The 12788-nt window shown below is 41.3% G+C and overlaps 1 protein-coding gene across 4 annotated transcripts in view; it reads right to left on the reverse strand.

The window, feature by feature from the left end:
* The window catches only part of LOC306817601 (nuclear factor 1 X-type-like), a 121621-nt gene that overhangs the window by 88199 nt on the left and 20634 nt on the right, over nt 1-12788 (reverse strand). The window contains exons 1-3 of one of the 4 annotated variants that reach the window (XM_079334618.1): nt 9229-9320; nt 7507-7942; nt 346-429 (exon numbers count right to left, since the gene is read on the reverse strand). In XM_079334618.1, coding sequence (XP_079190744.1) covers nt 346-429; nt 7507-7509 — 87 coding nt within the window. In that variant the 5' untranslated portion in view covers nt 7510-7942; nt 9229-9320. Of the gene's footprint in view, nt 1-345; nt 430-7506; nt 8556-9228; nt 9321-12788 lie in introns of those variants that run through there. The other 3 variants (XM_079334621.1, XM_079334617.1, XM_079334619.1) reach the window with 3 other exon arrangements.

Raw genomic sequence — 12788 nt, forward strand, 5'->3', positions numbered from 1 at the left:
GAATTATCAACATTTTTAGAAATGTGTTGTATTTCCAGGGTAATACTGTAAACCTCAGAACAACCAGTTCAAGACCTGAAGAATAAAATGCATACAGTGATGGCATCATTAAAGTGAAGTCTGACATTTAAGATTGTGAAACAGACATGGATGAGTCTTTAATACACTGAATGCCTTTCTTTTCCTTTCTGTGGACATTTTTTATAAATAAAGAACTAAATATTTTAAATGGATCGGATTATTGTGAGTCTTGTAAATACTTCTTGAGGAATTTTATATATATATATATATATATATATATATGTTTGTCTGTGAGTGTGTGTGTGTGTGTGTGTGGATATATACCCTGTATGTATCCGACACGAGGAAACACTCAGGCATCCCTGGGCCTCTGGCAGGATCGTCGTTCACCAGGTAGGTGTCAGTAGCCTAAAAGAAACCAATCCAAAAAAAAACAGAGTAATTTAATTTAAAATGTACAAGTGAAATGGTTGTAAAGATCAAAATCCATATTATAGACTATGTTAGGAATCACATATCAATCTTGTTTTTTCTCTTACTCCTTAGAAATGCGACCATCTCCCTTTTTCAAAATTTACAATAAACAACAAGACAAGTACAGTGAAAACATTTCCCAGGCAGTTGAAAGATTCTGTTTTTCACAATATTTATGATACATAATCTTGAAAAAGAATGCAGTGTAGAGCCCAAGTTCAACCTCTTCAAACATGCATTTTATTTCTTCCCCTTGGGACAAACCCCCCAAAATTGACCCGACCCAAAAGAGACTGTCTTTTGACCCTCCCTACTGGTCTCATTTCACCCCCAAAAACCCCAGCGCCTGTTAACAACTCCTGCACTTTGCATCCCCAGCCAGACTGGCTGTAAGTAGCAGTGTGTCTGCATGCATGTGTGTGTATGTGTGTGTGTGTAAGTGTGCATTCAGGGAGCTTCATTTGTATTCTAAGTCAAGCAGGCAGGCAGGCAGGCAGGGTTCTGGCAGGGCCGGGAGCTGTGAAATGGGCTCTCCTTGCAGTTCTGCCGTTGATTGGATCAACCTATCCCACTCTACTTAGCCGAAGGGAGCCCAAATCCCACAGCCGCTGTGGCGTTCTGTGAAATCCTATTTCATTTCACAACTTTAACGGATAAAAAAGCGTGCACACAGGCTTGTGCCAGCCCGAGACCCCATGTCACATCTATTTAGTCGAACAGGAGCGGAAAGTGAACAGAGCATGTGCTGTGTGGAAACCTTTAAATTCACACACATACATTTAGTCTTAACCTCTTGAAAATATAATCACCTGCACATACTGTATATACGTTTCTTTTTTCCACGCCCATGTGCTCTCTTCTTTACACACAATCACACACACACACAAGCGCAGGCACACGTGCATGCCACTTACGCAGACACACAGACACAAACCCCATAATAAGAGCCAGACATTGGCAGACCACACAGCCCTGAGTTGTGGTGAAAACAAAGGCTATTCATATCCTTTGCAATGAGAGTTCTGTACGGCGAACTCTCTCCTTCTCCCTCTCTCCCCTCAGCGTTTTATTACAGATAATCTGTGCTTGCAAACCTTCCATTTTTCTGCAATTGTGCGATTTCTAATCATCTTTATTAGTCCATAAACATGTTGTTTTTATTTCTAGTCTCATTTTTTATAGCTGAGGCCTCCGGCTCCTTAAGGGGGCAACACAGTGCCCATTGTTGCGCCGCAAGAAGAGGGTGAAGCCAGGAACGGAGTGAGAGAGGCCTGCTGATAAGGCTGCAAAGCATTATGGGAATTGGGTAGCAGAGTTCCACACAGAGAAAATGCAGACCCTCCGAGTCCGCCAGGCCACATGTGTCTGATAATGAGTCGATCCATCTGATTGGCCGACGGTCTGTATAATGGGCCGGGATCCACAGCACCTGTGTGTGTGTGTGTGTGTGTGTGTGTGTGTGTGTGTGTGTGTGTGTGTGTGTGTGTGTGTGTGTGTGTGCGTGTGTGATGGTTCCAGACCAGCAAGCAGACCACAATGCACCAGGTGTGATGAAGCCTCTGTGATTGGCTGTTACAGGCTAGAAACAAGGTCAGGTGCACCGGCAAGCCTCTCCTGATTGGTCAAGGCCAGACCCAAATAATGACTACGAGCGGGACAGATCTGTTCTTTCATTGGCTGCCTCATTCTGCTGGTGATGGGGTGCCTTGAAGGGTGGCATTGTGACAACTGGTTTAGCTGGGACTGTGCGAGGAAGCATACACAGTGTTTGAGAGTATATTTGTAAGTATTTTGATCTCTTCATATGCAGAGGTTGTCAATATTTACTCATCTTTTAATTGCACCTGTAGTGCTCCTTTAAACAATGTCAAACAAACTGAACACCAACTGCACTCCAACAATAGATCATTTGCTTTCATTTCATATTAACCACCTGACAAAGACACGTTAAAATGCCCTCTTTATGTTGTCAGCCAAGGAAACAGGTGTTGATGGACCTCAATCCTATTGTGCAACAGTGAATAACACATAGCTAATGAACAGGCTAAGCTCTGTACCTGCCACAGGGGAGGCCAGAACACACTGACTCCCTTTGTAGTAACCCCCATCCCCAAAAAAAAAAAAAAAAACTCCCAGCCCCTGAACACTCTCTCCTGCAGCAGTGTATGAATTATATATTGTACTATATATATAGAACATATGCCCGGCCCATATGGCCAGCCCTGAGCGAAAAAATCTCAAAGCTCTCCTTAATTAACATTTTAGAGGAAAGATTCGGAGGCGGGAGTTTGAGTCAGTGACCTATTTGGAGTCCATCATCGCCCAATGCAAATGTGTTAATTGAGACAGATTTTCCCACTCCACAAATATGCAATGGAGGATTTTTTTTTTGGAGCCATCTGATCTAAGTTAGGGGTATAGTATCTGCTTTAAACTGACAAAAGAAGACACTTCTCTTTCACTTTCTCACACACGCTCTCCTTGGCTGCCTCTCTCTCTCTCTCTCTCTGTCTCTCTCTCTCTCTCTCTCTCTTTCTCTGAGTATATGTGTTGACGACCATATGGCCAAATTCTTTGGAGGTGAGATCTCCGAAACCTGCTCACACACTTGTGCGCACACTCACAGCTTTGTGTATGAAAGGCCCTGATGGTGGAATTTGTTCTCAGATGGCTCCATTTTAAAGCACATGAATGGCAACGTATCAATGATCCTCCTCCCTATCTCACACTTACACACATTACCTACACACAAAAACATACCCTGCTCACACACACACCTGGTGCAATACTCTGTCCTTCCACTTGTTTTCAGAAAAAGCATTAAGTCTCTCTGCAACACACTTGCAGTGCTTTTTGACTATCTTTTTAAAATCTCTAATTATTATCATCACCATTGTGTCTGAAACGCGTTTCATCATCATGATTTGGTGGCTGGAGCTATCACTGCCAATTTTAAGGCACAGGATGAAAATTGGGGAGAAGAGGGGGGTGGTGGGGAGAGAGAGAGAGAGAGAGAGAGAGAGAGAGAGAGAGAGAGAGAGAGAGAGTCCAGCCAACCTGCGTGAGATGGCAACCACTTCAAAGACGGCGGGCCGCACCGGCGATCTGTTCCACGGTGTGTGAGGGGTGTATGAAAGGCAGAAATGGCCGCCGTGTGAGTCCTTGCCAAAGCTACCTCAGGGAAAGAAATGTTGGAAAAATACGATTTTTCACACAGCCCTCTCAGGAGAGGGAGGTGGGGTGTTGAGGGGGGGGGGAAATGGGGAATATAATAAGAAAGAAGATGAGAAAATGAGGAGCTGCATTTAAAAAAAAGAGAAGAAGAGATGGATGGCTGAGCAGAGTGGAGGCTAATTATTTCACTCTACTTGTGGGTCCTGGAGGTTTTGTTGGGTCAGAAGTACAGCCAACACACAGGGCTGAAAATTGCATTTGGCTTAATTGTGCAGTTGTGTTTTATACAATAGTGTGCTGGTGGGAACAGTTTCTGTTAAGGAGGCAGGGTAACAATATCACTTTGGATAACTTAAAGCGACTGCAAGGAACTTTCGATTGGATTTCTGTCGCATTTTGGCGACCCCTGTGGACATAAGTTGGTCTTTTGTCTTTGTTGCCAGGTGCATGCGTACGTCGTTTTCTCTACTGAAATGTCTCACCCTGGCTGTTTTAAACTGAAACGTATTACTCTTTGTGAAACTTTTACCGGGGATATTGTAGGCTGAATTTATCTTCAGCTGAAACCTACCCGGTGACAGCGATGTCACTCATTCAAAATATCAATGAAACAGTCAACCTTCGCCCTGATAGTCCTGCTTTCTTTTGTCGGTCATTAAGAGGCATGAGTATTATATTGAGTCTGTTTCATGACCAGTGGAAAAACTCCTTACAGTACCTAAGCAAGCATTTTACGTTTACCAGAATGTACACCACCAAGTGGTTTTGTGCTCAAAATCCAAACCAGTTTACAGCAAAAATTAAAATTTCCAGCCCTGGAAATGGCTGAACCAACACTATGTAAAGAAATACATCCAAAAACAGTTTTGGCGAAACAAGTTTGAACAGAAAGCACATTGGGACACGCCCAAAGATTGGCCTTGATGACACCCTGCATGTCAACTACTGATCTTGCTCGACAGGCTGGCCTTTAGATACCATGACATCCTGCCAAAAGAGCACCAAACCTCTCGAGCTGCAACTTTCTTTTTCCTGCCACACTGCATGTTCACAGACAGGTAACCTAATACCACTGACTGGCACTACTTTTCTTACATGGATCCCTATTTAAGCGTTTTGGCCAAACCACACTCAGCCGCAGTGCCTATGTGCATTTAACAATGAGGTTTGAGCTGCTACAATCAGGCCTTTGTGTCACACAAGGACTGATCCATGGGGAGATTTTCTTGTGGTTATGGTTCTAATACAGCAGAGTCTACCACAAAGAGCAGGAAGCACAGAGTTACATTCACACAACACACACACACACACAAACTCACTCATTATGACTTAATAAAGCAGTGTTTAAAATGTCTCACCCACTTCATGCTCAACTCAAATGATACTCTAAAAATTGACTTAATAACACGTTAAAAGGGTCACGCCCACCTCCCTGCTTGGCACCAATAAACAGCCTCAGCTTGTGTTTGACTGACAGGTTTGGTGGTTGGCAGGTTTTTCTCTGCAACAACCGCAACGCAACCCAAGTGTGAAATTATAGGCCCACAATCAAAACAAAACGAGGATGGCGATGTGTGGCTGCCAATTATAAAGCATTGTCTGATGGTTGGTTTACCTTAAGAAACAGAGACGCATGATTACACGGCTTATATCTCGCACCAAATGAGGCCTCTTGTTGTTTTTGTTGTTGTGCAGGTTGGACTGGATATAACAGAGGCCAACAAACATTTTTGGAAGGTGAAACCACAATAAAGTTACGTAAGAGGGATATTTAAAAACACATGAACGTAGAGTGCTAACAATGTGTCACTTATCTGTCAGGCAGGAAACGAGTTGATCACATTACTTTAAATGATTCAGAGCACACTGACTGGATACCTTTAATGACTTCCCTATTCCTTTTTTTTTTAACTGCAGATGTGTTTATACGAGACTTTGAACAAAAAACTGTATCGACTTTGAAACATTTTCTTAGGTTATCCCTGAAAATGTGTGTTGATCTTATCATTATATATTTTATTTTAATGTCAAATAGTAACACATATACAAAAGGACAGTGTTGTTCGTATAAATATGTGAATCAAAGTCTGAGTCATTTGTTTTAAAACGATTTTCACAATCTCTGAGATGTTTAACAGCTGTTCACATTGACATGGTATGTCATAAATAGAATTATAAATATCTGGTGTTTTGTGTCCAGGTCCGTAATAAGAAATTCCAGCTGTACATGCAAACCAAAAGACAGGACTTTTGCACATATTTCACAGTGGCACAGAGGATATCTCATGTGTGTTGAATATATATTTGATGTATTTATGGGAGAAAGACTTCGCCATTAAAAAAAAAAAAAAAGAAAGAACACCGAGATATAGCTTCAGTCTATGCCATAGATTTTTTTCACTTAGTCTAAAACTTGAGGTCTAAACTTAGCAAACTACATGGATTTGTTCTTTTGGGAGAAATTGTCATAATTTGCACAATGAAATTGCAGCGTGTAAAGAGAAGAATTGTCTGTGACATCACAATATTGTGCTGCCTAAATCAGTTTAAAAACAGTCCCAGAATGATTAGTGATCCCGTTCATCCAGGTTTGTACTTCAGTGTCACTGCAAAATCAAAATGACAAATAATAAATAATAGCACCTCTAATATAATCCCTTGGGTTGATAATGAGGAGTAATTAAATCCCTCTAAACCACTGTATTTATCATTCAAAATATCTGAGTTGCAGCATGACAGAGGCTGTGAAAAGTCAAATAATCCTTCATTTGATGCACTGCAAAAGGCAGTTAAGTGCTCTAATATCTTAGTTTTTAAGCAGATGCCTCCAGTATAATTCAACATTTATCCCTAAAACGCCTGCAGGATTTAAACAGATTAGTAGATCAACATCACCAGATTGTCCTGCTTTGGATTTTTTTTTTTTAATGTTTAAATCAAAATAAAATCCTATACAGCTCTTGTTCTGGGGGCGACAAAGACGGCCTGTGTGTCTCCTCACCTCCTCCCCTCCCACCCTGCAGTCGCTATAAAGTGTCATCAACTACGCAAATCAAGTGTCCATTGATAAAAATACAAAAAAGAAAAAAAAACAGCAGACAGATGAGACCCAGCCCTGGTGTGAGGTAGAGGATGGAGCAGCAGCTCATAAGCAGAATATCCCCACCATAAACATCATAACCACATACTATACTCTGTCCTTTCATTTCTCCTCAGTCTGTGGTCTCATGTGTGTTTTATTCTGTTTGATCTAAACAGCGCAGAAACACCAGCCTTCACTCAAAGCCCTGCAAACATTTCAGCATCAACCCAGTTACTTTAGCAGCGAGGTAAATGTGAACATCTTTCAAGCAGAGACATATTTTTACAGCGTTACGTCTTATGGGAAATATTCAAGGAAATGAAGTATAAGGGAGAGCAGTTAAGCGTCAAAGCAGCAAGACGTATTTATCATTTGAAATATTTCAAACATGCAGCTAGAGTGACAGTCATCGCATGACATCTTTTTAATTATTACTTAAATCAACGTGAGTGTTTTGAAATGATGGAGGACAAACACGTATAGAACGCTGCTGTGTAGGCTACAACACACAGTTTCTCCCTCTCCCTCGCGCGCGCACAGGTGTGTTGTATGGTTCTCTTTGGCCTCACACTCTAAAGCCAGCTCTAACTCTCCGTCTCCAACAAAGTGCAGATTTTTCTTCCACAAAGAAATTAGGAGTGTAAAAAGCCTGCAGGGCTTCAGTTAAACACGCCGATGTTTGGTTTATTTTCAGTCCTATAGACTTCACCCTATAGAGCCAACAGAGGGGAACTATTGAGTTACACAGCACGTACCATTATAGCGTGGGGAGATCTGCCAACCCTCTCAATGCCCCATTTTCCTTTAAAAGTTCAGCTTCCAAAAAAGTGAGAGAGGGAGTGCGGGCTGAGGGAGGAAGACTTGGTCTCTTTCGCTGTTGCCGGAAGCAAAAAAAGGACCTTTAAACAAGTCGGCCTTAGGCCCAGTCAGAAAAAAAAAACACGCGCTTTCAAAAGTGGGTCCACTCTGCAAGAGATAGGACAAAAGCAGGACAGCAACTCCGAGCCCTCCGTCTACCGCTGTGTGGCCTCAGATGCGCCCATGTCCAGCAGCAAGAAACCAGCGAGACGTCTGCGTCAAAGTCCCGAGGTGCGTCCGTCTGCGGCAGAACTTGGAGACGCCAAAAAGCTCCAAAATTAAATCAACAGCACGACAAAATCAAAGGACGGCAGAGGTGATGCAAAGTAAGTTCTTTCTCGTATTTTCCCTCGTGCAGTTCCTGCAGTCGGACAGCTTCTGCCTCTAAAACGTGTCCAAAAGCGGCTGTCTCCTGCGCGGCGCGTCCGATCCGTTTTACCCTCGTATCTCTCTCTCTCTCTCTCTCTCTCCTCTCTCTTGTTCTAAACACACACAAACACACGGCCGCGCACACACGCGGTGTGATATACACACACAAAACGGGGGGACACCCCTGGTCCCACGCCGCCGCCTCCTCCTTAAAGCTGACGAGATGAAAGAGCAGCTTGCGTTTTTTGCTTCTTCTTTTTTTTCCTCCGATCTCCGCGGCAGGATGCCTGCACAGCGGCGCGGTAACGATGGTCCGCGGGCTTCGGTGGAGCTCTGTGCGTAAAATGGAAGCTTCTCTGTGCGCTCCGGCTGCGACGACAGACAGCTCGCACTTCCCTCCCCAGAAAAAAAAATCAGCCACTAAATAGCTCACCTCAAAGCGTGCGACCTGTTTACACCCACACACAAACTATACTAGACAGGGAATTAGGGCAGTTGTTTACGCTGCTTTAGCCGGCAGCGTCGAGCTGGTGAATTATCAGGTGAATTATTAATAAAGTGAGCGGTGTGCAGGCTGTCGCGGAGAGAGCGCAGCGGCCAGGGGAGCAGCTGGGGCTTTAGGAGAATTAGGAGGACCAGGGGCTAAATCACGGACGGCGGGGATTATAGGGCTCTACTGGCTCCTGCCTACAGGTTTCAGAGTGCCACTGCAGCGGGCACGGCCGGGCACGACCCGAGCTGCTCCCAGGTCGATTTAAGTAGTTTTTAATTCTGCAATCTGGGGCAGAGATCAGGAAACAAACATGTCATTGGGGTTATTTAAGGAAGTCAGAACAAGAGCGAGAGATCTAAGTGGATACGCGCGTAAAAAGAACTCTGTCAGGTGTCAGTCAAATAAATCAGAGGATATGAGACAGAGGGCTTCCTGCAGACCAGTCAAGTGTATTTAAACAGCAGATTTTATTCGACAAGCATAGACTCGCTGTGCTTAAAGAAGACAAGATTTCCACAGCTCTCGGTTAGGTTGAATGTATTCTGTTAATATTCCCCGTCATAACTGCAACAACCATGTTGGAATTTAGCAAGCTTTAACTTTACACTCTTCTCTGACAGATTTATTGTCACAGAGTCTCCAGCAGAGTGACGCAGTGAAGCAACAGGATTAAATGTGACTGAGACATCACAGAGCACACACATATTGTAAGCCATAAAAGATCTGACTTTAGGGAAATAACTCCACAGCATGAAACGGGGCTGCCTTTTCTGAGTGCTTCAGTCGAGGACTGGAGGCCGGCAGCAGGAGTGACCTACACAGGAGCAACAGGACCGCGCGCGCACACACATAGACACATGTTTTATGGTAAGTGAATCAGGTGAATTACATGCCCTAAAGAAGAGAGCAAGGAAGCTTTCTTATTGTTGTATCAATGGGGTAGCAGGACTTGTACAGACACCAGGGTTCACACAAATCGATAAAAAGTCCACTAAAGTAAACGTTTCAAACGTCAGTATTTAAGAATTTGTCACGTGTTGTCTGCACAGCCATGGCACTTTACCTGCAGGTTTCATCAAATTTAAATCAGCCCTAAAATGTTGGCTTTGCCTCGAACAAATATGAACACCTGGTTAAGATTAAGAGGAGAGCCTTCATACGTTCCCTCTCCACATGCGTGAAGAAGTATTGATCCGGGTCCTGGCTCAGTCTGCGTGCAAACTGTTTCTGTTTTCAGTTTCAGTGCGTGTGTCGTTATCCATCCTTTGTTTAAATCAGACCTCTAATGACATTCCTCCAACATGTCGGCTGATCAATAATTAAATGTTGACCTCCCCACACATTTGGCCTCATCAATTATTCAACGGATGCTGAATTTGTGATTCAAGTTTTTTGTTTGAGCCTAATTTGGGGGATTTAATGAACTTTTAAAAGTGTGTGTGGTTGCGGGGAAATATTTGTGTTTCTCAAAGAGGCCTCGATGGCAGTAAAGACATTTGTGATGTTTAGTTGTTGTTTTTATTTTAACATACAGGTGAGCAAAGACCATTTAATCTGAATCTCACTCTGTTCAGCCCAGAATTAAAATAAAGGAGCCAAACTAAAGCTTCTTATTGAAGGAAGTCTGAGGACGTCCAGCTTTCTATCAAGGTCAAATCTGGTGTCGAAGTTTACTTTTATTTGAAATTGATTTTAATATGGGCGTTTATCTAATTTCTAAAGTCGTTGCTGTAAAGAGATGTGTAAAATATAAAACGCATTTATGTGACATCTAATCAGGGCATTGCCTTTCTGTTATTTAAAAAGTATTATTAATACAGTTAAGTTGCACAATGAACACTGGTCGTAGGCTACAAAATAAAATAAAAAAGATGCTAAAATAATAAATTAACAATAGGCACTAATTAGGCAGTTAATTAATATAAATAAGATAATGTTTTCATTTCTATCACTTATTAAATAAAGATAGGAGCATTGTGGGAAATACGGATACAAATGACCAAACGCAACAACAGCTACAAAATAATAATACATGATGAAAATAATAATAAGTATCATTTTTAACATGTTTTAAATATATTTATAAATAATCTAAATATGTATTAGTTACATATCTGCCATACAATGATTTAGGCTATTTAATAGGTTTTATCATAACCTTTTAAATTATAATTATTTTGAACTTGATTTAAATGTTCCGTTCATTCTTGTCGCTTTGTTTCTTCTTCATTACAGATGCTGAGGGAGGGCGAGCCTCGCGCGTGCTCATCGGCCTGTTTGGAGGATGACCAGTTTACTGGGAAAAACACCAAAAAGTGCCTCTAAACCCCAAATAATCCCACGACATGATGCTTTCTTAACCCGTAATTAACCGACAAAGTTAAGTTTTTACACAGTCAGACCGCACAGTGAGCTCAGCACGAGACCGGAAGTTACAGCAGGCCGGAAAGTTTCCTGAGAGTTTCAGGTAACAAAAACTATTTAAGGAAAAAAAATAGAAAGAAACAGTTAACTGTCGTGAACAAGGCCGAGAGGTAGTAGCATTTATTTTCAGACGTACAGGTGTTTTATGAGAATCAGGTGTTAAATAATCTGACGAATGTTGATTTATCTGATGAGCAGTAAAGGCCTTTTGGGGTTTTTTTTTTTTTTTTTTTTTTTGGTCGATAGATTTAAAGTGCAAAATGTGCTGAAAAAAAGAAATGGTATCGCGTGTGTCTATACCTGTAAGACAAACTGTGGGGAAACGGCGATTATAGTAATATAATATAAATAATAATAATAAAAACATTGTCATTTAAAATGTCAGAAATCAGTTCACTTATAAAATAAATACATAATTTTAAAGTATTTAAAAGAGGTCTAAAATGAAACTACAAAAAAGAATAGGGTTTTATGCGATAATATGAATTATTAAAGGATAGAATAAAACATACAAAATCAAATTCTAACAAAAAAAAATAATGAGCATTTTTTAATGTGCTCATTAAAAATGTGTTCACTGAATCATTAATGCTACATAGAATAAATGCTCTTGTATTTGTCTATTAATGTGGCCTGAATAATAATTAAAGGGATGCCGGGATGCTGTTGCACCATATGTTTACAACAGAAAGCTGACCTGGTTTCAGTCAGGCAACAATTCTCATGTTTTCTTAGCGGAAAAATGTGGATGAAAATTTTCACTGCTGGTCCTCATTTAATGTTTTCTCTTTAAAATATTTTCTTCAAGTCATCCAAGCCATGTGAGTCATTAGACGGTTACATTTTGTGGAGATGGGGCACAGCAGTAAAATACTCTAATCATTTCGACATAAATCCTTCATTTGTATCATCAAAAGCAAATTAAAGAAAGGGGAAACCCAAATAGAAGTAGAAAAGTTTTGCTCATTTTAAATGTTTCTTGGAAGAGAAAAATAAAAGTAGAAAAATAAATTCAAATAAATGTTCCAAAAATAAAAAAGGGCAGCCTATAAACGTCAATTAGGCCGAGCTTTGGTTTAATGAAAGCCCTGAGCGCTGTGTTTTACCACAGCTTCTTAAACCAGACATTACTGCAGACCACAGTGGCTCTGACAGCACACTGTTTTAAGACCGAGCGTTATGTGGGCAACAAGTTCCCCTGAACCTCTCTGTGGGGACAGACACACTGCACGATCAGTCAGGCAGAGTTCAGACAACATGGGAGGACTTTTTCGAAGTCCTTCAAAACTTGTCTGTAAATCCTAAAATAAATCAGGGCATGTCTGTTTTTAAAATGAGAAGTGGAAGATCCCTGAGTGGAATATAAAAACAAGTCACTTCTTCAGGTTATTATTTTAAAAAGAAACTACATGATGAGTGATTAGTCTTCGGATGTCCATTTGAGCACAAAAATATCTTGTTTGGCACAGAGAAGGACGAGAGAAAAAAGATGTGCAGCTGCATCAACAGGTACACATTTAATAAAGAACACTGTTCCATTTCAAACTAAGTGCCTGATGAGTTTAACAAAACAAGGAAAATGAAAGTTTGTTTTCAAGATGATACAGTGAGCAACTTAACAGTCCATAGCAAAACTTCAAAGTTACATGTGGCTGTCCGCTTCATACACTCCTATGTGCAAAGACTTAAATATGTCATCACTTCAAATGACTCTGACGGTGCATTTAGACCAGGAACTATCAATTAAGGTCAAACATCAATCTTTTTAATTGAACAAATCCGGGTGAGAAGGAGAGCTGTTGACTCAACTTGCGCTTTAATTTTCTGGGAAACAAAAGGGTGAAGGAGAATGGCTGCTTCAATGTGTGGCTTCCGTGCAAGATGTAGATCATT

The sequence above is a fragment of the Symphodus melops genome, assembly GCF_947650265.1.
Source record: "Symphodus melops genome assembly, chromosome: 2".
Taxonomy (NCBI): Eukaryota; Metazoa; Chordata; class Actinopteri; order Labriformes; family Labridae; genus Symphodus; species Symphodus melops.